Consider the following 22,476-nt stretch of genomic DNA (forward strand, 5'->3'; position numbering starts at 1 on the left):
TCAATCTGCAACCCTCTTGCACTCTCTATTCCTGTCATACTTAGGCAGTTATACATAATTGTATATCACAATTAATAACTTGGCAATTTTATATGAGTTTCTTCGACATTCTTCTGTGAATACCATCTGGCGTTGATGATTTGTTACTGTTCTTTTTACCTACTCTCCCACTGACGTATCAATTTAAGACAGTTCCTTTAATTTCACTCCAATAAAAAAAAGCTCTAGTGTGGAAATTTTTCTCATGTCCTTCATAGAGCACACAGACGCAAAGGACTCATTTAGTTTTTCTGCTGTGGTTCAGTATTTGTGCACTTCTATTACACCTTGATTAGACCCCCAGATTCTTAGACATCCTTTCTAATTCTGATGTGTTACTAAATGCTTTGTAATTAATTTTATTCCTTTAAAACACTATTCCTGCTCTTTCTTTACAGCCTGCCAGGGCATACCATCTTTTCTATTCTTCCCATTTGGATATAACATCTGCTTTTAGAATAATGTCTTATTCATGTCATAGCTTGCTTCACTTCACTGTTTAACCATTCCAGCTTTTTCTTTTTCTTTTTTTTTCTTTTAAAGTCTTTTCAGGTTGTTGTTACACATTCATTCCTGGCTTCAGATATGGTGTCTTTAAATGATTTCCATGATATCACCAAACTTTATACCTTGCTAGCTACCCCTGTTCCTCTGTTCCTATAGTGTAATTTGCTATCAGATCTCAGCTCCTTTCCTACACGATCTGAAGTCTATCTCAATGGATGACACGTAAGTTGCTGCACATGCCTTATTCCAGTTTGTCTACCTACTTACCCTAATGTCCTGCATCACTCTAGGAATGTAGAGAAGTGCCTTCTATACATAACCAATACTAAATCCAGCTCATCTCCCCTTCTTGGTGAAAAGTCTCCTGCTGGTAGAGTAACTTTGGGTTCATTTGATGGGTTCTATTCATTAATAGGTTTATTTGGTCACTGCCATTTCAGAGTGGACTGAGAGACCCCTGACGTTATTTAGTGGGAGCTAAAAGATCTCGCACTAGTGGGACTCCACAACCTCCCACCGTGGCCTGTTCAAGTACTTCAGCACCTGACCCCATCTTTGCTGAAAAACAAGCACCAGTATGAAAAGTTTTTTCTCCTTGGCCTTTATGCAACGGCAAAAGAAGCAACCGATCACCAATATCTTTATCACAATCTTTCAGATACTGGAAGGCTACTGCCATGTTCCCTACTTGGTCTGGGACAGCGCTGATGTATGATGCAACCTGGAAGGCATAACTGAGCCGTATAGGAATAATTGTTTTACCTCCATTGGGTACGGTGCATCGAAGTCAACTTCTGCTAAAGTCCAGCCTGCACTCAACGCACTTTCTGTTTTCCAGATCTCTTCATAAAAGCCACTCATATCTCTCAAGTAAACAGTAAAAACAATGCTACTCTCCTGCTTCAGTTGATAATAAAAAGATAAGCAGCCAGACATCGGGGCTGTTGTCTTTGGTGAGATTAGCTGGGCCACTTCCTGAAAGTGCTTGACGTAGACAGAGTCCACATACATGTAGTGACCTAAAAGTATAAAAGAAACTTGGTATAAGGACACCCTTTAAAGGACATCATTTAAAAGAAGTATCCACAGATGGGCAGGAACTAGCGTATCACAACTTGGACATCAATGGTTGGTTCCTAGGAAATTTTAGCTATTCTAAGCAACCTTTTTTTTCTCCTTTCACCTTATGGACAACCCACAGTTGTTTGGCTAAGACACCACAGGCAAAACAGTCAATCTCAGGTCTTTCTCAAGTCTTTATTTTAAAACTTTATAATAAAGAAAGTAATAAGCTGAATTTTTTGGAGCTGTTCATAAATGCAAAAATGCATTACAACAGAGTAATCCCTCCCTCACAACAGCTTAGTTTAGTATTTAATCTTTTCCTAAGTGCTAACTTCCACTGAGATAAACTAAGTAAATGAACATGACTCTAAGCCATGTGTTTCCTCATCTGTTTTAGTCAGCATTTCATTTAATATATCAAATGACTTGGCAAGTAATCTTTATTCTGTACATTTCACTGCACGTGTAATTCTGCTTAGTCTGTCTAGGATTTGATTTCTAAATGTTTTATCTTCACTGAATACTTTTTGTAAAAGCTTTCTTAAAAAAAAGGCTTTGGGGAGTCGTTCATAAACGGAAAAATGCATTACAATTGAGTAAAATCCCTGCCCTCCAAGAGCCAATACTACCTGCAGGATTTTCAAAGGGTATTGATTCTCAGACTTATGCTGATTGTGGGAGAACTATCTTGATTTAAACAGGACATATGCATGTGCATGGTATACTGTGCACCTACAGTTTTTCCCTCTTTTACACTCCCAGAAGCACGGATCTACACCATCAAACAATATCAGTTGATCAACTGAAAAATGTTGCTTCACAAGCTACTTCAGCATTGACACTGCAGACTGTGTATTTAGGCTTGTACGTGCTTGTACTTGTATCACACCCCTATAGCCCACTAATTAGCTAATACTGTTCTCAAACCTGGAGATTTCACTTCTTTTTGCATTGGAGTGGAATAAAGGAAAAGGGCTCGCCCGGCAGTAGGTCTCCTCCAGCCTGCCCACGGTCACAAGACTGTTGAAACTTCAGGGGTACTTGCCTGAGAAGTCAGCGCTTCATTCTTCTGCTGCAGTTTTACATTTCACGGCTTAATTACAGTCTCCCTGACAAAGGGTTGAAGGGCTTCATAACACACTTCTTGCAAAAAGAAGGCTCTCCTGTGAATTTTGGCTTCTTGGGATCTTCTCAGTCCACGGTCAGCAGAGAGGGTTTGGCGTGAAATAGAAACAGTCTGGCTACCAGGAAACAGCTCCCTCCCAGTTGGCGGCTTTTGCTATCACATACAGTACTTTTTAATATGTAGATCCATGGTCAGCCATTGAAGTTGTGGTGAGTGAAACTTCCATCACACTTTTTACCAATTTTTAAGTGACTCAGGGTCATGCAGGGCTGGACTGACACTCTGTACTCAACTCACACAATTGTGAAATGAAATAAAAAGGCACAGCGGCATGAGTTAAGGAAGGAGTATCACCCTTACTTTTCGTGACGCGATTCCTTGTACTGTCACAAACGTCACTTTGTCTGAGATGTGCAGTGTGGCGCAACAAGCCAGATCTCCTGAGTGTCCTCTACTGTGGTATTTCATACAAAACTATGTTAAAAGACTAAAATACCTGCCAACCCTTCACTATGATTATATAAAAGGCTCTTCTCTCAGCAAGGTGGCCAGGACAAGTATTTCACACAGGGAAAGTGCTGGAGAACCCCTTAAGCCTTTAAAGTACCCTGCCTTCTGTGGGCTGCATTAATTGCACCCTGTTGGAGTAAAGGAAACACAACTCCTAAACCTTGTGCCATTTAACGTCAAATTCTCCAAATGTGCTTCAGGCCCTGTGTTTTCCCACTCACTTCCAGTGGCCACTGGGAAAAAATCTCTGCCACATGTATGGGCCAGCAGTACAAGCTTTTAAAACATATTATACATTATCGTGGCCCATACTTGTAAAATCCACAAAAAGATGGTTCCCTCCCACCCCTCACTGTCCAACATACTATTCTAATTCTGAGTTGTTTTCAAGCATAACAAAAGGCATAGACCCAAATTTTCCACTTTACTTCCGTTTTGCATTCGTTGCTTACCCAACTCACTGTTACGTGTGTGGTCTTTGGGAAGGACAGACTGAGAACTGCGAATGTTTCCTCCACCAACAAACCAGTTTACATTGGGGTTCCAGCGGTTCATGAAGCCACAAAGGTGATTTTCTTCAAAGTCACATTCTGCAATTGTAGACACCATCATGAAGATCTCATAATAGCTTAATGTACGCATTTACATCACAGAAACTGGAAGAAAAGCGATTGCTAAGCGCTGGCCTGGCTTTAGGTGAGTCAGTGCATTGAATGCCTACACTTATAAAACTGGACACAATACTTAACAGCTTATAATAAATGGAAGCTAATTTAGCCACAATTCTTGATGACTGCTATAGATTCTCATTTCCATCCTGTTCAGTCCTACCTATCTTTGATTATTTGGTTATATATGACTACTGTAACTTAGAATTGAGTAAAATTGACTTAAAATATACCACTTTCTAGCCCTTATTGAATAGTCAGCACAGAATTCCCACTGCTGAAGGGAGGGTTTTGCAGGGAGCCGCCCTGAGAGGGTGACCCACTGCAAACCTGCCAGCCTGCCACAGCATGGAGCGAGGGAGCTGCCGGGGGCAGGTGGAAGCAAGGCAGGACCAGCAGTCTGCACAGCCAAAGACCTGTAGTAATTCGGCTGGACTCCGCCAGAGCTGTAAAGGCCCCCTAGCCTCCCAGCTGCTGCAATTTTTGAATTTCATTAGCAGTTTTGGAAAGTACCATAGGGAACCGACAATAATTCTAAGTATCAACATAGCTTTGTCTCTGCGGCCGGCAGGCTGCCTCTGTAAGGCAGCATGAACAGGCAGGGAGCAGAAATAACATCGCAGCTGTTATGTCTAGGGTTTGCAGCAGCCTAGTTTCGTGAAAATATAACACTTGGTCCCACTCAGACAATAAATAGCATAAGAATAGAATGAATTATTGTATGTGAAAAGTCTCTATACATTAGAAAGCAAGGCAGGTAAATAAATGCTCACATAAGGGCACACAATCTTAATTTAAAAACAATGAAATGTCTATTTCATTAATTTTTCAGACTATTTTTCAATTTTAAAAGCTACTTTTTTTCTCTCTCTCTCTAAACCGGGACCTTTTATTCAGTTTTTAAACAGCCAGTGAGGCATTTTTTTCTATGCAATATGGGCAGCTGGGTAGAGAGTACTCACCAATACAGTATCCCGGGGTTATTTTAATCTCAAAAACTGCTATGCTGGCAGATTTATCTTTTCCCAGCTCACCTTCCAGAACAATCTGCACAATATAAACCAAATGGTACAATTTAGGGTGTCGGTATTTCCATCATCACGCTGGGCATTTAAACCACAGAAATGGGTGAATTAGCGAAACATGTAAGGAGTCTCTTCATCCCTAGAGCCCACAGAGGTGCATTTACTGAGAGAGCTTGGGGCAGTAACAGGCAGACTGCACTGAAGACCGACTTCACCTCCTTTGGCTAGGACAGAAAGCGCACTGAAAGGCAATGGGACACAGCCTAAATAGCCTGCACTTCGTATCAACGCAAATAAAGGACTTCAGACTCCTCAGCTCTGGGATCTGGGTAGAAATACTCTCCTCCAAGCTCCTGACTCTCACTTCTTGCAGACGGCCGCAGAGGACAGGGATGAGCGAGCACAGCTGCAGACCTAAGGCCTGGGAGATGGCGTATCTGCCACAGGACCGCGGCGGCTACGCCAGTCTGCAGAGAAGCGAGGCATCGTTGCTGCTTTGGTTTGGTCAGCTGTGCTTTCCGGCGAGCTGAAAAATGCATTTATTTGGAAGCACAATAACTGTCTGACTCAAAACAGCATTACTCACTGATTCTAGAGACAGAAATGGGCAACCGATTCACACAGTGCTAGGCCACATCAGTTGTAAGCTAGACGTTTTGGAGCGAACAGCCAGCATCCCAATAGGATGGAATAAATTTTTCATCTAGCCAAAAAGTATATATTGAAGACCACACACTCTGTGGAAGTCTTTTAAGTGAGAACTTACAAGGAGAAGTATTGTTTGCACTCAAGCACAACGCAAAGACTGGTTTACAGTGTCCAGCTCTGTGCCGACCTTACGTGTAATTCCAAATAGCACGAACCAATACAAACGTGTACCTGTGACACTTCCCAGCCTGACACAGGACTGTTTGGAGAACAAACCTTAATTCTCTAACACTTCCTGGCCCTGCATTCACTCTCCCGTGAACTACACCTCGTGTAAAGCAATAGGCATTGCACATGGCAGGCCTGAATGTTTGAGTCCTTAAACAAGCAGGTAAGTAAACAAAATCCAGCCTCAGTTCCTGGGAAAAAATACCATCTCCACCTAGTTCTCTTTGGTTTCACCACAGCAAGCTTTCCCACTCAGGTCTACAATGACAGCCCAGAGTCAGGCCAAGGGTGACAAAGTTCAAAGAGTAATCCATATATCACAACATGTGCACAATAAATCCTTTGGTATCTTCTAAAATCGTACTTACCTTGTACTTTTTTGTGCTATTTGCTAAATCTAAACTAGCTATGAGCCAGCTATCTGAAGGCTCCTTGGCTGACCACAGCAAACGATCAAAGCTCTCTCCCTCTTGCCTCAGATACAGGTTGAGCCTGGTGGGATCGGACGAAGATGCCGAAGTTGTTGCTATCTGGTAAATCAGTCTGATACAGCTCCACTCTTCAGAGTGTAGTTCAGGACTGGAAAGTATTGCTCTCTCACCCTCATGAGATGTATCCACAGAAATGTAATGTCCTGGGAACAAAGACAGACATACATCAGAATAATAAATGTCAGAGTCTTTCCTTTGCATCCCTGGATAAAAGTGAATACAAAGGAATAGTTGTCCCAGGGTTAGCTCAGGAGAATGAGAGCTCCACTCATTTGCTGGGCAAGTCATTTTACCCTTTGATATCCCGTTGTACACATACAAACCTCACTATATGTACCTCACAGCATTCTTAATCACGGTTTTAAATTTGTTGTACTCAATGTGTATTGTATTCAGTGAAAGTGTTGTATCAGTATAAAGGAGATTATTGAAATAAATAGCCATTATTTTTATTCAGATATAGCCCTCCAAAAGTGATAGCTGTAGATGGACCATTTAATCGACAAGATAATTCACACAGAAATATACTGCAGAAACACTGAGTTGTTTACAGACCAAAGCTTTCTTACTTCATTTTTATAATTTAGATTTAAAAGCAATAAATAAAAAATGTATCTCAACTGAAAACTTGTAAAGCATTTCTATTTTCAAAGAAGAAAACTAGGAGACACTCTTAAGCAATAATACTAGCACGTATAAATTTGTTAATTCAAAAAAAGCATCAATGTGACGCTAAGTTTAAACATACCAGCAATCTCAATGGGATTATTTCAAAACTAATCTCCAGATGGATATTTTAGGAGCAGGGCCTAAAACATCAGCTTGTCTATAAAAACAAAAGAAAGGAAGTGATGACAAGCTAAAAATGCACAAGGAGACCAAAAAATGCCAAAGAACAGCCTGTAGAAAAAGGAGGCAACAATAAATCACAGGTGAAGCAGAAGCTTGGTCCCACAGACTTTGCCAGCGCACTGAAACCGAGGTCAGGAGAGTAGCATGGGGTACGAGACTCACAGCGTCATGGAAAGCCAGAAGCAAATGAAGCTGAGCAAGAGAAAGAGAATTTCAAGGAAAAAAAACAAGCTGGGATATCCATAGCTGCAACGTTATCCCGCAGTCATCCCCGTGGATGATCGTGGCAATGCGTATCAGGCAGACCCCGCGCCTAACACCAGTTCTCACCACGCAGGCTGCAAGCAAAAGTCACAAGAGTCACGACCGTGGCGTGTCCGCCCTTCGATCGGCAGCGTGTCACCAATCCTACGCTCTTCATTTTCCTCTGTGTACATACCCCCGTTCCTTTAGGCTCATTTCACTCGACCGCAGAGCCTGGTCTCTGTTCCCACCCATATGTCAGCACTTGCTTAAATTGGACGCACCGGCAATCAGGCCGACACTAAATATCCTGCTTGACTTTGGCCTTCAGGCACCCTTCACCCTCCCTTCCCAAATCCTGCCTGAACCCCCTACCGCCGCCGAGCCATCCCACGTTTGCTTCCCAGGAGCGCTCTTGGTGTCCTCTTGTGTGCACAAGCATCCTCGCCGCAGCAGAAAAGCCACCAGCACGGACGGTCCCCAGCCGGGGGAATGCGTTCAACAGAGAGAGAAGCAATCACTGCTTACCGGCTTTTGGGGTCAGTGCACTGCCAAACAGCCTAAGGGGCTGTGCGAACACAGGGAAGCTGCATTTTCTTTCCCTTTTTAGGGAATGGAATGATTTTTGCCTCTTACCGTAGCTTTTCTTTATAAACCACGTCTACCATGTCTAGTTTTAGTTTCTTGGAAGAATACACAAAATCACAGGTGAAGCACAAGTAACTTGTTACTGCAGCAGTATAGGAAAGACAAATAAACAAAGGAGCAAATATTTTAAAATAGGTACCTAACGTGCCTGCCAAATATGTTATTGGCCATTAACTACAATGCGAGTGCATAAAACATCCACTCGCATATAGATACCAGGTTCACCAGAGAGAGCACGCACAGGCTTTGCTCGCTGGCAGGCCCTAATCCAGGGTGCGTGTCTTCTGGGACACACACAGGAGAGAGGGAATTACCACGGCCCTGTCGGAAATGGAACATTTCTCACACCACATTTGCTCGTAATTCATTTAAGTGGCAATATGCAGTTCAGACACAGAATCTGGTTTTTCTCAAGGTAGTCTTAATTCTGAATCCATGCCTGGCAATTTCAGCCCTATTTTTGTCTAGAGTTCAAGAGAAACCCTTCAGGAAACAGAACCTTGTTATAATAGTCACCTTTTTTTCAGGAATAAATTAGTGTCAACACAGGAAAACACATTTACATCGAGACCTCAAATTACCAGCTGTGAGGCTCAAAGGGCTGTCTGCCTTGAAGACTTAATTATAAGTAAACTGAGGTTCTTCTACAAAAACAGTAATTTTAAAAAGAGACAAAATGTCTTAAGAGTCTCCAGTCTGGATGATTACATCACCATAAACTTGACTTTGCTTCCTGTATATGCTGTACAGTAATTCTCGTTTGATCTGATTTCCCATTGATAAGAAAGCAAGATCATGAAGTCTTTCATTAATCGAAAGGTTTTTTTTTTTTTTTTGAAGATTAAATTGATGTATTGGTTAAAGCCTCCAGAAATGGAGCGCTCGCACTCCCAACTTGGTAATCATCTTAGCATGCTCTGAAAAGTTAAATGTGCAATTGGCTCCTCTGAAATCAATGGGACTACTGATGAGGTCCATTACGTGCGAGTCTCAGTGCTCTGCTCCCAAGGATCAGAGCGCCTGGCACTTTGCAGAATCAGGCACAGAAAATGCTAATGCTAAACTTTCGCCAAATGAATGCTGGCATTGACTAAATGGCCTTTATCCTGAACTGTATTTCAATAATAGCGTTGCCATGTGCCACTGCTGCAGAAAGGAAGGTCTCACAGCACCGAGCCCAAGGGCTGACACAGAGCGATTGTGAGAAGGAGTCGGCGCAGAGAGAGGGCTCCTCCGCCCGCACAGACCTTCCCCACTTGCTTGGGGGAGTAACAGCAGGATATTTAGCAGTCCAGTCTACTGAAAATCTCATGAATGCACAGTGCTGTAGCCTGAAATGTCTTATTAAAAATGCAACATGGAGCTTCATTTTCTGGCGTGCCTTTTTTTTTTTTCTCCTCAAAATCCTCCTCCTTCCAACTGCCCAAAGCACCTGATTTATAGCAGTCACTTGGGAGTTATCAGAGAGGGCTACTCTTCAAAGCCACACTAAGGTAAAGCAATGGTAGTCACCAAGTGCTGGAAAAAGCCTGATCACCCAGAAACACAGACATGCCATGGTGGACAGCATACTAGGTTCTTTACAGGGGACAACTGCCAGAGATTGGTAACTACCTTTAATTGCTGACAATTAGCTGTAACCTGGCAAAGGTAAACACCTACCAGATGTATTTCCCTCCCTACTCACCTGTCACTCAAGCCAGAGAGTAAAGCACTTTATCATGTTCCTACAGCGGTTTTTCACCCACTGCATAACTTAACTGCTTTGTCCTTCACAGCTGCATCAGGCTCTGCAGAGGACCGAGTACGTGTTCATTTTACATTCCTCCTTATCCGAGCACAATATTGAGCCCTGGGGGTCTAGCACTCAGTGTTGCAAACCTAACCATCCTCAAAGCAACTATGCATCTGGGCAGCAAGACTTACAAAATGAGACCTTTAAAATCCTTGTGTATGCATGTCTTTGATCTTGCTGCTCTAATAAGCAGTTGCTTATGGAGCATCTCTCAATTACAATTGATTATACTGTAACTTTATGAGTCATTCACCCAAATTTTGCATATCTATATTTAATCTCTTTTATTTTTACTTACCAAAGAAGCATCAATACCTCAGTCAGCAGTGATTATATCAGTGTTTGGGGGTTTTATTTGAGACAGGCAATACTATTTTTTCCCCAGTATTATTAAAACAGTAAGAAAATTACACTCATTGCTCTCTCTGTAAATAACACAAACAAGGCACAATGTCAGACACTGGCTAATAAAGTAAACTAAATTCCATTAACAAAATAAAAAACCACTTGGGATAACTAAAATTACCGGCTAGCTTTTCACTATGTATTTAGCCTATAAACATTTGGAAGCAAAACCACAGGCGTGTTCCACCCTTCATGGGGTTTATATCTGACACAGCTGTTTGCTCAGTTCAGCAGCAGTGCAGTTTTAGAAGAAAAAAATGTATATAAACAGTGAGTTCCAAGAGAAACATTATTAAGGAAATATGAAGCAGAAAATGGCTAGGAATTTACATTTGATTAGGTACTCATTTATATCCATAAACGTGCAAGAAATGTCTTAGAGTCACCGGTCATGTTCGGATTTCCTCCATACTTCCCCTACGGGAACAGAAAATATTATGATCAGGGTTTCTTATAATAAATATTGATCTATTGATACCTTCTTTGGAATCTCAGCATCTAGATTTCTGGAAGGTGGCTTTTGTTTTTTTTTAACATGATACTGCTAAAAATAAAACAGAAAAAGTGACCATTTTTTAGGACCCACTAAGCCTTCTTATAGCACCAGGAAGAGTTACTCAAAAAAATTAATGATGCAGCCAGGGAGACATTATTTTGCAGATTGAGTTTGTACCATGGAGGCTATCCTCAGGTAGAAATTAGGTTTAGATGAAGGTTCGGCATATGAGTTGAGAACACAGAAATTCGGCCAGCTACTTTTATGAGATTTTGGCTGAAACTAGTAGAAGGCTTGAGATACTGGATAGGAAGCTTCACACTCAACACTCCACATTTGCTTCAATCTTTTTTTTAGTAGAAAGTTAACTTTTCAACTAAAGTAGACATTTTTGAGGACAATTTGTCTTGAAAAACAGAAGCACGTGGATCAACATTAAATTTGTTTTTTTCCTAAGAAAAGTTAAATTTTCCAAAGAAAATTCTTTCCCTACCCAGGATCAGTCACTATGTTTTTCTGGTCTGAGGGTTTTTTGGAGGGAAGAGTTGAAGAGCAAAGTGGAGGGTTTTAAATTTTTTTCAAGGTGTATCTTGGGAAAACAAAAAATTGCATGCATAAGTGACTTTTTGGTAGGACGGAAAGCTTTTGCGCCACATTTCCCTGAAGAATTGCAAACAGGCTTTCCTCCTCTTGCGTGGCTGCAGGGGTGTCTGCAGCCAAACCTGCCCGTCCGCCTCTGCCCGAGCCCCTCTCGGTGCCCAACCAGGGGCACCTGAGGACCCCACCTAAACCTGCTGCAGCGTGATTCAGCTTTCTCAGGAGGAACAAAAGGGCTCCCAGGCAACTTTCATAAAGCCAGGTATTGTTTATTCCAAACAAAAGCATTTTATAGAAAAGCATCACCGCAGGCGGTGAACACACGGGTAGTTCTTCCAGGCAGTCACGCGCCAACCTGCAGCCTGACAACAGCATGTTGCCCTCAGGCAGGTAAACCAAGCTCATCTTGGTTTACAAACCGCATCTCCCTCCAGAGGTCAGAGAGCTCACATTTCCCAATCCAGAGGAATGGATTTTGGAAGATTTGTTACCGATTCCCACGTGGAGGGCTTGCGTGAGCTCCCGCCCCCGCCTCCTGCATTATCCTTTGTTTCTGCAGGAAGCTCACAAACACAGCTGTCACCAAGCCCCCTCAAAAAACATAAAAGTACCCTGTGACAATGGCATGTGGTCACCACTGCCACCATACCACAGGGCCTGCTAGCCTCAATCCCTGGGCTTGACTGTAAAAGGCTGGCAGAGGTTCAGCCTCTGCTGCTGTTCTCCGTTTCTGATTTGCAGCAGTTGCTCCACCGCGGCCGTCTCGCTGGGGATGTTTCCACTGCAAGGGCTTTTGGCAACTGCCATGTCCTCTCCTCGCTCTCCCCTTGAAATCCCAAGATCCTTATGTCATGCACCAATTGCACCAGAGTCGCTGTTTTGTTCCAAATGCAGCCATGTGGCTTTTTTTTTGTTCGTAATGACCTCACACGTTCTTATATACTTTTCAAGTTTTCCTTTCTGCTCGTTTCAGCCGCTCCATCTGTTTCAGGGAGCTGTCGATCAAATTATTGAGTTCTCCCTTTTGCATAGTTCATTATATAATTTTGACAGACTTTATCTGTTGAAGTAAAACTTTCCAGCTCCCTGTCTGTTAGCTCCAGTTTTACTCGCAACAGCTGTTGCAGAAGGCCACCTCCATGACTTTTATTAGCTGCCACATTTGAGCGGAAAGAAAGATTCAGAGACACGATTCTCTGCCCTGAATTTATAAATTGGAAAGATATCATTCGGAAGAGTTTATTCTTTGACCTCCTGGATCAGTTTCCATCATCCCCAGCGCATACGGAAAGTTAAAGATAAAAAACAGACAAAGCAGAAGCCACCAGACATTTATTTGTTCACAGTCTCTCCTCTTTGATTCGCGGCTCCATCCCGTCACTAAATCATGTTTCGGACCAGAATCAAACATGCAGGGGCAGGCTCTGCGATAGCTCTTCCAGCGGTTGCTTGTTTTGGCAGGGTAGCCTTCCTCCAGCAAAAGGATATGCAATTTCCCCCCATAGCATTGTTTATTCGCTTTGTTGACTGCTCCCTTCGTCCAGTGATGCAGTGACACCCAGCATGATGCGGTGGCTTATGGCTGTAACGCGTTACGAGATCAGCTTTTCGTTACGCGCCGAACACACACACGTCTCTGCGTGCCCAAGGCAAACCCACGAATCCGCAGTCCATGTGGCCGGCCTGACCGCGAAAGGCATTTGGCACTTTTTTGAAGAAGGAGCCACCAGGTTTGCAACCCAGAGCCAACTGCTGGCCCTTGCTTTAAGAGCAAAGACTTCTTGGCTGAGAAGCTTCCTCGATATCCCTCAATTCCTTCCACGTTGCTGCAAAGGGGTTAAACGAGAAGCCCAGCGTGCTCGTGTCTATGGGAGAGGACAGGCGAGCCTGGGAGCGGGGCCAGCACCCAGAGAGGAGCAGTAACAAGGCTCTGCCTGGACTGACTTGGGTGCACACGGGAGCAGGGTCACCACAGGCACCTCACATACAGGGGGGTCCCGGGCCAGGCCCTAACGCTGCCCTTGGGAACAACAACAACAACAACAACAACAACAACAACAACAACAACAACAACAACAACAACAACAACAACAACAACAACAACAACAACAACAACAACAACAACAACAACAACAACAACAACAACAACAACAACAACAACAACAACAACAACAACAACAACAACAACAACAACAACAACAACAACAACAACAACAACAACAACAACAACAACAACAACAACAGGTAGTCCTCTAGGGTGCACCTGAAAAACAGGGATGCTCTCAGTAAGAGATTACATAAATGAAACTTGGCTACTGCATGGATCTGCTCACTCTGCATCTGCCAAATCACTTGGCCTACTGCATTACCCTGAAAAATAGCTCATCTGCCCAAAAGCTTGTCTCTCTCCCAGCTACATCAGATGATTTAATAAAATGTTACCTTTGCCCACAAGTCTTGTCCCTCCAAGGAACGTTGTAAATGTGCTTGGCCTATATAAATTACATTTACCCTGACGCTCACAGGAAGATCTTTACCTGGGCCCTAGGTCCTGCAGAGACTGAAATCGTCTATTCTGTTTCACTGGCCTCAAAAGCTGAACTCCTGTGAGTTCAGATCCCTGTTTGCTGCACACTTTGTGTTTTTATAGTCCTTTTTTTTGGCACCAGGAACCTTAGGATGACCGGCAGAGTCCCGGTGTACTGCTCACCGATCTCACACCACAACGTACATACGGAGCTCCTGACTGACGAGGTGTATGTTTAGATTCGCCTCCTGAAATAGTTGGCTAGATAAAGTGCTTAAAGGTGAGCTAATCAGATCTCACGGGTGCTAACAGGCTGAGGGCCACACCATCAGCTTCCAAAAACGTTTGCCGCTTGCTGGCTCGCAAGTTGTTTACCCACTGGCGGCTGCTGCTGCAGCCGCCCATTAGTTGCTGCCACATTTACTCAACAGCCGCTCTCACCTGCGACCACAAAACCTGCAGCCGAGGGACAAGTCTTGATGTCGAATACCACAACCCCCAGGACTATGGCCAATCTCTCCTGCAGCTCTGCTAAACTGCCTCCAGCAGTTATCCACATCAAAGATCAACATTTGGGGCTCCAACTCAGAGGGATACCTCTACATCAAGAACCTGCAACTCATTCCTCTTTGGCGAGTGGCTGGTAGCAACTGGAGATGTCAGTGAATGTGTACAGACAGAGCTAAAACCCACAAAATTGGAGAATGGGCTTTTCAAACTAGGTTAAATAACTGTAATCTCCAAAACATCTCATATGCACATTTTATAGGGAGGGAAACTAGTTGTATATTAAATCCTGAAACCCCATGCTATGCTTACCTACATTTGCCATTTGAAATTTAAATATATCCAGCTGTACTGTATTCATTAGGTATCAAATCCCCTATGCCCAGAGGCGTTCATGTTTAACAACAAATTTTTCATTCAAGTATAATGCATCTAGCTCCCTACCTCTTCCCTTCAAGGAGAAAGTACACTTTCAACGATTCGTATTTGTGCTCCACGGCAGATTGCACCCATCAGAAGCTGAGCACAGGGGTGCTGGTCAAAAATCCCACTCCTGCAAGGGATTTACAGCTCCTTTCCAAGAACATGAGTAATGACTTCTGGCTGAGTAACCTGAAACAGAATCTGCTAAAACTGGGAAAAACTAATCTAGAGGTGGATTTCACAGTCCAGGAAGTCTGCTATTCAACCTATCAAGGCTAATCCAAGCTTTAGGGTTTTTTTATTACTCTCTATCCCTTTTTGCTGAGGTGATAATTTTTAAAATATGAAATGGTATAAATCAAAAAGTTGGACTGAGAGCTTGCCATGCTTCTTCCAAAAACCCATGTGCATTTACAATCCCCAGGATGGCTTTACAAATTTTATATGGATTCCAGACAACTGTACATTTATAAGTTTACTGTTGGTCTCAAAATTCAGAAGATCCCAAAGTATTTTACAGGAGGCTACGGCCCTCTGCAGAGAGGTGCTGGTGCCCTGTGGCTCCCTCCCCTCTGCCTCAATAGTTGCAGTCTCTCGTACTACTAGATGGGAGACTCAGTTGTGGGGCTTCGGCTCGCAGTGAGACTGTACTATACAGAATTATATCTGTAGGGAAGGATCACTTGATACAGAAATCAAAAGACACTTCTTTGTGCAAACTCTGGTCTCAGGGAACAGGAAGAAATGGATGCCAATGAACATTCAGGAGTTTAGAACATCTAGGAACAGAATTAGTATTTTGCTTTCCATCAGATACCTAAACTCTGACCTATATCAACAGAATTTTGCTATATTTTCACCTGCTTGGCTTTTGTTTAATTACAACAGCCAGACAAATCCTTCTTTGAGGCTGTATCCTACTCAGTGAACGACCTTACATCTGCATTCATCTCAGGTCATCGGACATCATCCAGCATATCCACCAGGCTCTGCCACCTGCCCAGTCCTATCCACCCGCTACGCGTCCCCACGTCCCTGCGGCCTCAGGGCTTCCTCAACCTGGGTAACGACCAGGTGAGGTCCTCAGGCCGTCCCTTCTCACGCTCCTCCTGCTGCCCAGTGCACCAGTTGCCGCAAGTGCTTAGACTTTATTCTTTACATGCCCCAAATAGCTCCATTTTTTTCCTAGATAACTTTGGAAGTGAAGTGCTACCACAACTTTGGACAAATTTTAGCATTTACTGCAGTTTCATTCTGGTGGATATCTGGTATTATCTTGAGGCATTTGCTTGCAAGGGCATTTCATACCTAGCTTTGAGCTGTAACACACTTCAACAAGACAGAAGTAAGGCTTGAGATATAAACTTGGAAAAAACGTATCAATCTGACTGTGCCAGTTCATGACACTGTTTCCTTCAGGATATCCTCACTGACTTGCATTTCCTTGCCAAAGTAGGTAAGAGTTTGGCAAAACTTCCCAAAGTTTGGGAGTTTATGGATCCTCATTAAACTTGCTTCTTTTTCATAACAGACGATTAAGACTATTAAGCCTCATTTTATTTACTTCACATCCTAAATACCCCAGAGTGATCACACACGTTTATGCAGCTTAGGTAACCCATAAAACACAAGATTAACTTACCTTAGTGCACCTGGGCTGCCAAATCTCACTGGGCACTTTGCACTCTCCATACAGTGTGGTTCTCCTGGAAATGTGCCCCCCAGTTTATTGCTCAAAAGGTAATAAGAGAGCACAGAAGCGGCTACAGCAGATGCACACCAGGATCCACCTAGCCAAGCAGTAGTATCCAACAGCAGCCACGAGTGGGAAGCTCAGGGAAGAATTAGGAAAGCAACAAGCGTATTTAGATACACCTTCCCGGCCCCTGACCTCTTTCAGCTCGGAGGACTTCCCAAGCTGGTTGCGGTATCAGCGGCACCAATAGATGAGCCCAGTCTAGCAGCACGTGCTGTTTGTATTCTAAATCAAAATAAACTCTGTGGAAAATAAACGCTGTAGAAATCACTTTGTTCTACCTGCCAAGCTTTGTGTGGTCTTTCCGAAAAAAGAGCCCACGGCACAGTTTGAGAAAGCTTTCTAGGGTCACATTTGCCATAAAATATAGTTCAGAAGTTATTAGAGATGAGGCAAATGCTGGAATATTGAAGGGTGTTTTATGAAATTTCATAAAGAAAGTGTAAGTGAATACATTCAGCACTGGTCCCAACACATTATATGCATTTTTACGGTTTTGCCCAGGAACAGTGAATTCTGTATTTTCTGCAAACATGCAGCCTTTTGAGGGAAAACGGAGCAGAGAGGCAGGGTGCTGGCGCAGGCGAGCACTCCCGGCGGTTATTTTCTGCACTTGACGGCTCCAGCCGAGTCCTGGCACGTCTGGCTGGTCACCAACCATGACTCACTGCTTTGTTTCTGGTGTCAAGAAACAGATTTTCAAGTCTCAAACTGTCCTGGCAGCTGATCCCAATGGGGAAAGAAGTTTTGCCTCTGTTAGCCTGCAGAGTCAGAAACTTCTGCTGCCCTCAGGGAGGGCGCGCTCAGTGTTCACTGGGGAAATCTGCACCTGCACTGGCCTGAGAGGTATCCGCAGACATCCGGGGGATTACGGAGGCAATCGACTCATCATTAAGTGTTACCGCATGGTTAATCTAGCTTAACGGTCTTCATTTTGGGTCCAACTTTCACACGTATGCAGGCCCCCCCACGCAGCCCATCGCAGGATTGTCTTTTCCAGTCTCTTTTCCAGGCTATAAACCTATATAGCAGCTGCTCCACACCTCGCATACCGGAGACATTTGCCATCAGAGCTGTAAAACACGTAGCAGCGCTGCTTCCTTACACTGTCCCTAGCCTCAGGCAGCAGGAGCCAGACCCACCTCCACAGCGCGCAGAGGGCGAAGCTCCCTCCTCCAGACCTCAAAAGCTGAGATTCAACCCGGCTACAAGACTAGCTGCTTGCCAAGTTTTATCTTGGAAAACAAGGAAAATATTTACAACCGTTGGGAACTTGGGGGGAGACAACTTTTCAATGCGTGATACTGAAATAACCTTAAGCACTGAGCCAGTATTTCTTTAACTGCTGTGATCTAAAAGGAAAACACAGTGTCATACACACCAGCCTCCAAAAGTCTGCTCTGTAACACTACCAGGAGGCTGATTCAAGCTGACCAAGTATATCACAATTATCTAAGGTCAATAATCTTGGCCTCCAAAAGTAAGGTGAACGTTATTTCACAAGACCACTGCACATGGAAGCTTTTCTATACAGATTTTTTTCAGTTTAAATAAAAATGTTAGTGAAGGGCACGGGGAAAAAAATCAACAAAATACAACATGCAAATGGCCAACTAACTCTTCTGAGGTGGACACTAGATTTTTAAGAAGCAAAACACATGCAAAGCTTTAGAGAGAAAGAGGTAAAGGATGCAACACAAGGAAAATAACCACACAGGGCTATTCATATACAGAGTTATTTCTTTGTTTTTAAAAATCCTGTTTCCTTGTTTTAAAAATCTCCTCTTTCAGGAGAATATAGACTGATTCCAACAGGGGAAGCATAAAAGGCGTTGTAAAACTGCCCTCCTCCTCTACATCCCGGTGCCTCGTGAAACCCGGTTGGGAGCGAATTAAACCCACAATGCCATACTGAACACAGACGTAATCAGATGACTCAAGTTCTACACAGCTATTTCAGGAGAGAATAAACCTGTAGTTACTTCTTTACATCTCTCTCCCATAAGCAATTCAGCAGTATATGAGGACTTAAATGCTGCATCAGATGCAAAGTGGAAAGGTAAATATACCAGCAGAAAGTTTTGTTTAACCATGAGAGATTGCCAATGGCCCACTGGGTAGAAACTCTAAATATCAATTAAATTATCTCCTGTATCCAGCAAAAGCTGTAACTGTCTGCCGGACGGTGCCATGAGAAATAACTACATGGCACAGAGGTCCCCAAATATGCAAGTCAGTGACGGACAGAAGGCAGGCACTGGAGCCCCGCACCACCTTGTCTTTATCTCTTGGCATTTAATGTTTGCTCGTTGGCATGGAGGAAATGTGTCACAAGAAGCCAGCTGGCAACCTCATTTGGACAGGAAAGGATTCCCCCAGCACAGGATCTGAGGCAGACGTACACACTCCCTACTGAGTAACGCTGGTGGTTCAGATTTTGCTAAAATTCATCATGGCACTCCCCGTTACGCACACGCCTACAGAAACACCGTGAGCAAGCTTGCTGTTGCTGGTATGATCAGCATTGCATAAATGTAACCTCTCCCATCAGGCTGATTACCTTCTTTGTTTGTTTGCTGAAACTCCAGGAGACCCAAAATCACTAAGTCAAAATTCCTTTTTTCTCCTAGGCATGGTTTCTGCCTGAAACTTGCATCTCTTCTTTTCACAGGAAAAAAAAGTACACAGACATTTGATGGGATAGCTCAGTAAGTTTTCCTTACTGAAAAAAACTGTGGACCACTCACTTAAAGAAAAAGATGGTCACCCTGGCAAGCAGGAACTCACAACAGTGAATTCCTGGTTATAGCAAAATAATCTTGAGCTAAACCAAACTGTGCACATTTTGATAGTGTCTGGCTAATATAATCATTTCTCCTGCTGAAGCAAAGGTAGAAGAGATTCTCATTAGGAACTCCTCCATAACCACATAAAATTAGACTTCACCTCTCTGAATACTCTTGCACAACACCTCATGCAGAGTTCGGTGCTAGAATTCAGACTCAGGGAGGCCTTTTAACAAATATTAATTGAAAAGGAGAAGGGTACTTTCTGCTCCAGGATAGCTGAAGCTTTGCTTTTAGTTTGTATATGGTCATGTTGTGTGTTAGTATGAGAGTTGCCAGAAAATTACAAATATTGGCAGCAACATAGGGAAACCTGGGCAACAGACCATGCAAACAGACAATAATGCTAATAATGAAGCATGCAAACAAACAGAAAACAATTTCCACTGCAACCAAACTGCATTCATCAGACCTGCTGTAGTATGTTCCTGTGCCAGCCATGAAACACTGTGGTGTAACTGAATATAAAAACTAAGCTCAATAAAATTCAGAGCCTGGTCAAGATGAGTCAATTATTAATTATGACATTCAAGACTAGCAACTGCTTGTCAACATCAGAATATTCTCTGATGTTGAGAACAATCTTTAATAACAAATATGAATGTAATTGTGGAATAAGTTGGTGGGGTAGGAAAAAAACCCAGCAATTGGTAGGTATAGAGTAATTCTTTCTAGCTGGCATTTCAAAAATCAGTTTAATTTATGTTAGTAGAAAAGTACAAATATATGTGATCACTGTAGATAACAGAAAAGTCCTCCTTCAGTATCCCTCTCTCAGTAGGCCTACTGTGGGCTAAACACCTAACGCCTTCACGACTTGAGACAACCTCTGCCACCCTAGACTCTTGCCCATGCCCTCTGCAGGGCCGTACTTCTGCGAGACTCGCAGGAGGCTCTTCCACGTAGCCTTCAGGTAGCTCAAGGGGTAACGGTGACCATGGGACTAGCAACGCCGAACCCCGCAGCAGGCTCACCGTGCACCTCACCCAGCTCCTGGGCAACACGTCTGAGGAGGCACCAGTGAAACGCACAGGGGGAACTGACTTCACCCAGACCCATTGTGCAGGTACAGCCTGCAAACAGCTACGTACAAAAAGGTCTTACAGAGTCCCCTCTTCTGTCGCCCTAGAGCAATGCACTATTCTGGGCACCCTCCAGGCTGCCACTTTCCCCTCTCAGGAGATCCCCTGTAGCACAATGCAGGTTGCGCACACGCGATACGAACTAGGATGGCCCAACCACTGAATTAGGAAAGGCCTCGAGAGGGAGGTCCAGCTCGTGCAGTTGTCCAGCAGGCAACAGTTCCATTTTCCAGCAAGATTCAAAGATTTACTTTTTGTTTCCTTTTCACAGAACCGTTTGTATATTTTTCATGCTGTGGACTTGTGCTGAACCTTTCATTGCTCTGGGTTTCAGCTTTAACTCTTCTCTCTCACTCACTTTCTCTTATCAGTAGCAAAGAAAGGTACCTCAGCTGAGAAGTGGGTGCCACATGCACTCTTGCAGCAAGCGGCCAAGTTATTTCTCCAAAGAAGAAAGGGCTAACTTGCAAGTCGACCAAAGGCAGTGCAGTGAAATTTCCTGCCATAAAGCACAAAAAGGTGTATCAAAAAGAAATAGCACAAAAACTAAGCAACAGTGGACAGGCTAACTGACAGAAAAAAATCTAGCCAACCCAACACAGGAAGAGACCATTGGAGTCCTCAGCCAGTAAAGGGTGACTGATCATGTAACTATTTTTGGCTTTAACACCCACCAGCTGTGAAGCCTACTCCAGATTCGCGAGTACTTTTTCATACAAAAACGAATGCTGATTACAGCTCTTTGCTTTTTACCTACACGTGGAGGTCCAAGCCACACATACCACTCATCTTATTTCCATATATGACAACTTCACAGCACAAAGTTCTCTCTCCTTTTTCAAACAAACTGCAATTACTGCCTTAATAACTCTCCAGCTTGACACTTAGTTTAAAATAAGCACTAAAAGTGGCTATTTTTAGAGAACAATCTGGTATTGATATAAACCCTCTCATGTTTCCAATTAATCACACAAGAATATTCTTGGCCAGGAAAGAAATCCCTCTGTAAACAGCCTCATAAGAATTAAAACACAAAACAAGGAGCTGACTAAATAGAAACTAGTAAAGACTCATGCATTTATACGCCTCACGCTTGTTACCAAACCTCAACTAACCTGGTACAAAGCAATATCTTAAACTAGCATGGCCTAACTATATAAAACATTACAAGAAGTAATCCTGCTTGAAATTCTAAAACAGTTTCAAATGGCTTAATAGCTGCTTTGCCTCTGTAAACACTGTGATTATAGGTAAGTGCTATGTAAGCAAGCTGATAGCAAGCACTATGAAGCTAACTATACAAATGCAGATGCAAAGCAAACCAGTACATTGATACAGATTTGTAAGCACACTTTGTTCCTCACACTGACAGGTTTTCTCATTACATGTGCCTTAGACTTTATCACACCTCCAAGGCATATCTCTAGGGGAGGGAAGTAAATCCTGTTTACTTAAGTGTCTGTTGATACATTAGGTACACTTCAAAAATCCGGGTACCGTGATGCTCGTATTTCTAGTTTTCATTAGTGTATACATATGCACTTTAAAACTCAAGCCAGCCTTTACCTCTCCTTATGAGCACTTAGGAAGTTAAACCACCAAAAATGAGTTTAGACTTAGGGAAACCGTAACCATTGATCCTCTGATCGCCAAAATTGGCTATCACCTAAGTACTTAGATATGATTTTCCTGGGATGAGATGGATCGATCTTAACCTATCGGGCAGTAAGACTGTCAAGTGCGGCTTGACACATGGAAATGTGCTTTTGAGTCTCCGATCTTCCCATTTCAGCCACTGTCCAGAGCTTTTACATTTTTGTGCCTGTCTGCCACAAGGCTGCACATGTTTAAGGCAGGGAATACATTTCTCTGTATGTTAGGCACCTGGTACATGAGGAAAGGGGAGGAGAAGGGACTTGCTAAGAGCAGACAACAGTAATAAAAACGGATGATGAACGGCAGGTTAATTTGGGGTTACGCGGCCCTAGAGAA

At 43.3% G+C, this 22,476-nt stretch overlaps 1 protein-coding gene across 4 annotated transcripts in view; it reads right to left on the reverse strand.

The window, feature by feature from the left end:
- LOC135323530 (MAM domain-containing protein 2-like) overlaps window positions 1–22,476 on the reverse strand; it is a 60,722-nt gene that overhangs the window by 25,900 nt on the left and 12,346 nt on the right. For all 4 annotated transcript variants that reach the window (XM_064501010.1, XM_064501011.1, XM_064501013.1 and 1 more), the window contains 4 exons: window positions 6,185–6,450; window positions 4,878–4,962; window positions 3,700–3,837; window positions 1,309–1,565 (listed from right to left, as the gene is read on the reverse strand). In XM_064501010.1, the coding sequence (XP_064357080.1) occupies window positions 1,309–1,565; window positions 3,700–3,837; window positions 4,878–4,962; window positions 6,185–6,450 (746 nt within the window). The remainder of the gene's footprint in view (window positions 1–1,308; window positions 1,566–3,699; window positions 3,838–4,877; window positions 4,963–6,184; window positions 6,451–22,476) is intronic.

Source organism: Dromaius novaehollandiae, chromosome W (genome assembly GCF_036370855.1).
Source record: "Dromaius novaehollandiae isolate bDroNov1 chromosome W, bDroNov1.hap1, whole genome shotgun sequence".
Classification (NCBI taxonomy): Eukaryota; Metazoa; Chordata; class Aves; order Casuariiformes; family Dromaiidae; genus Dromaius; species Dromaius novaehollandiae.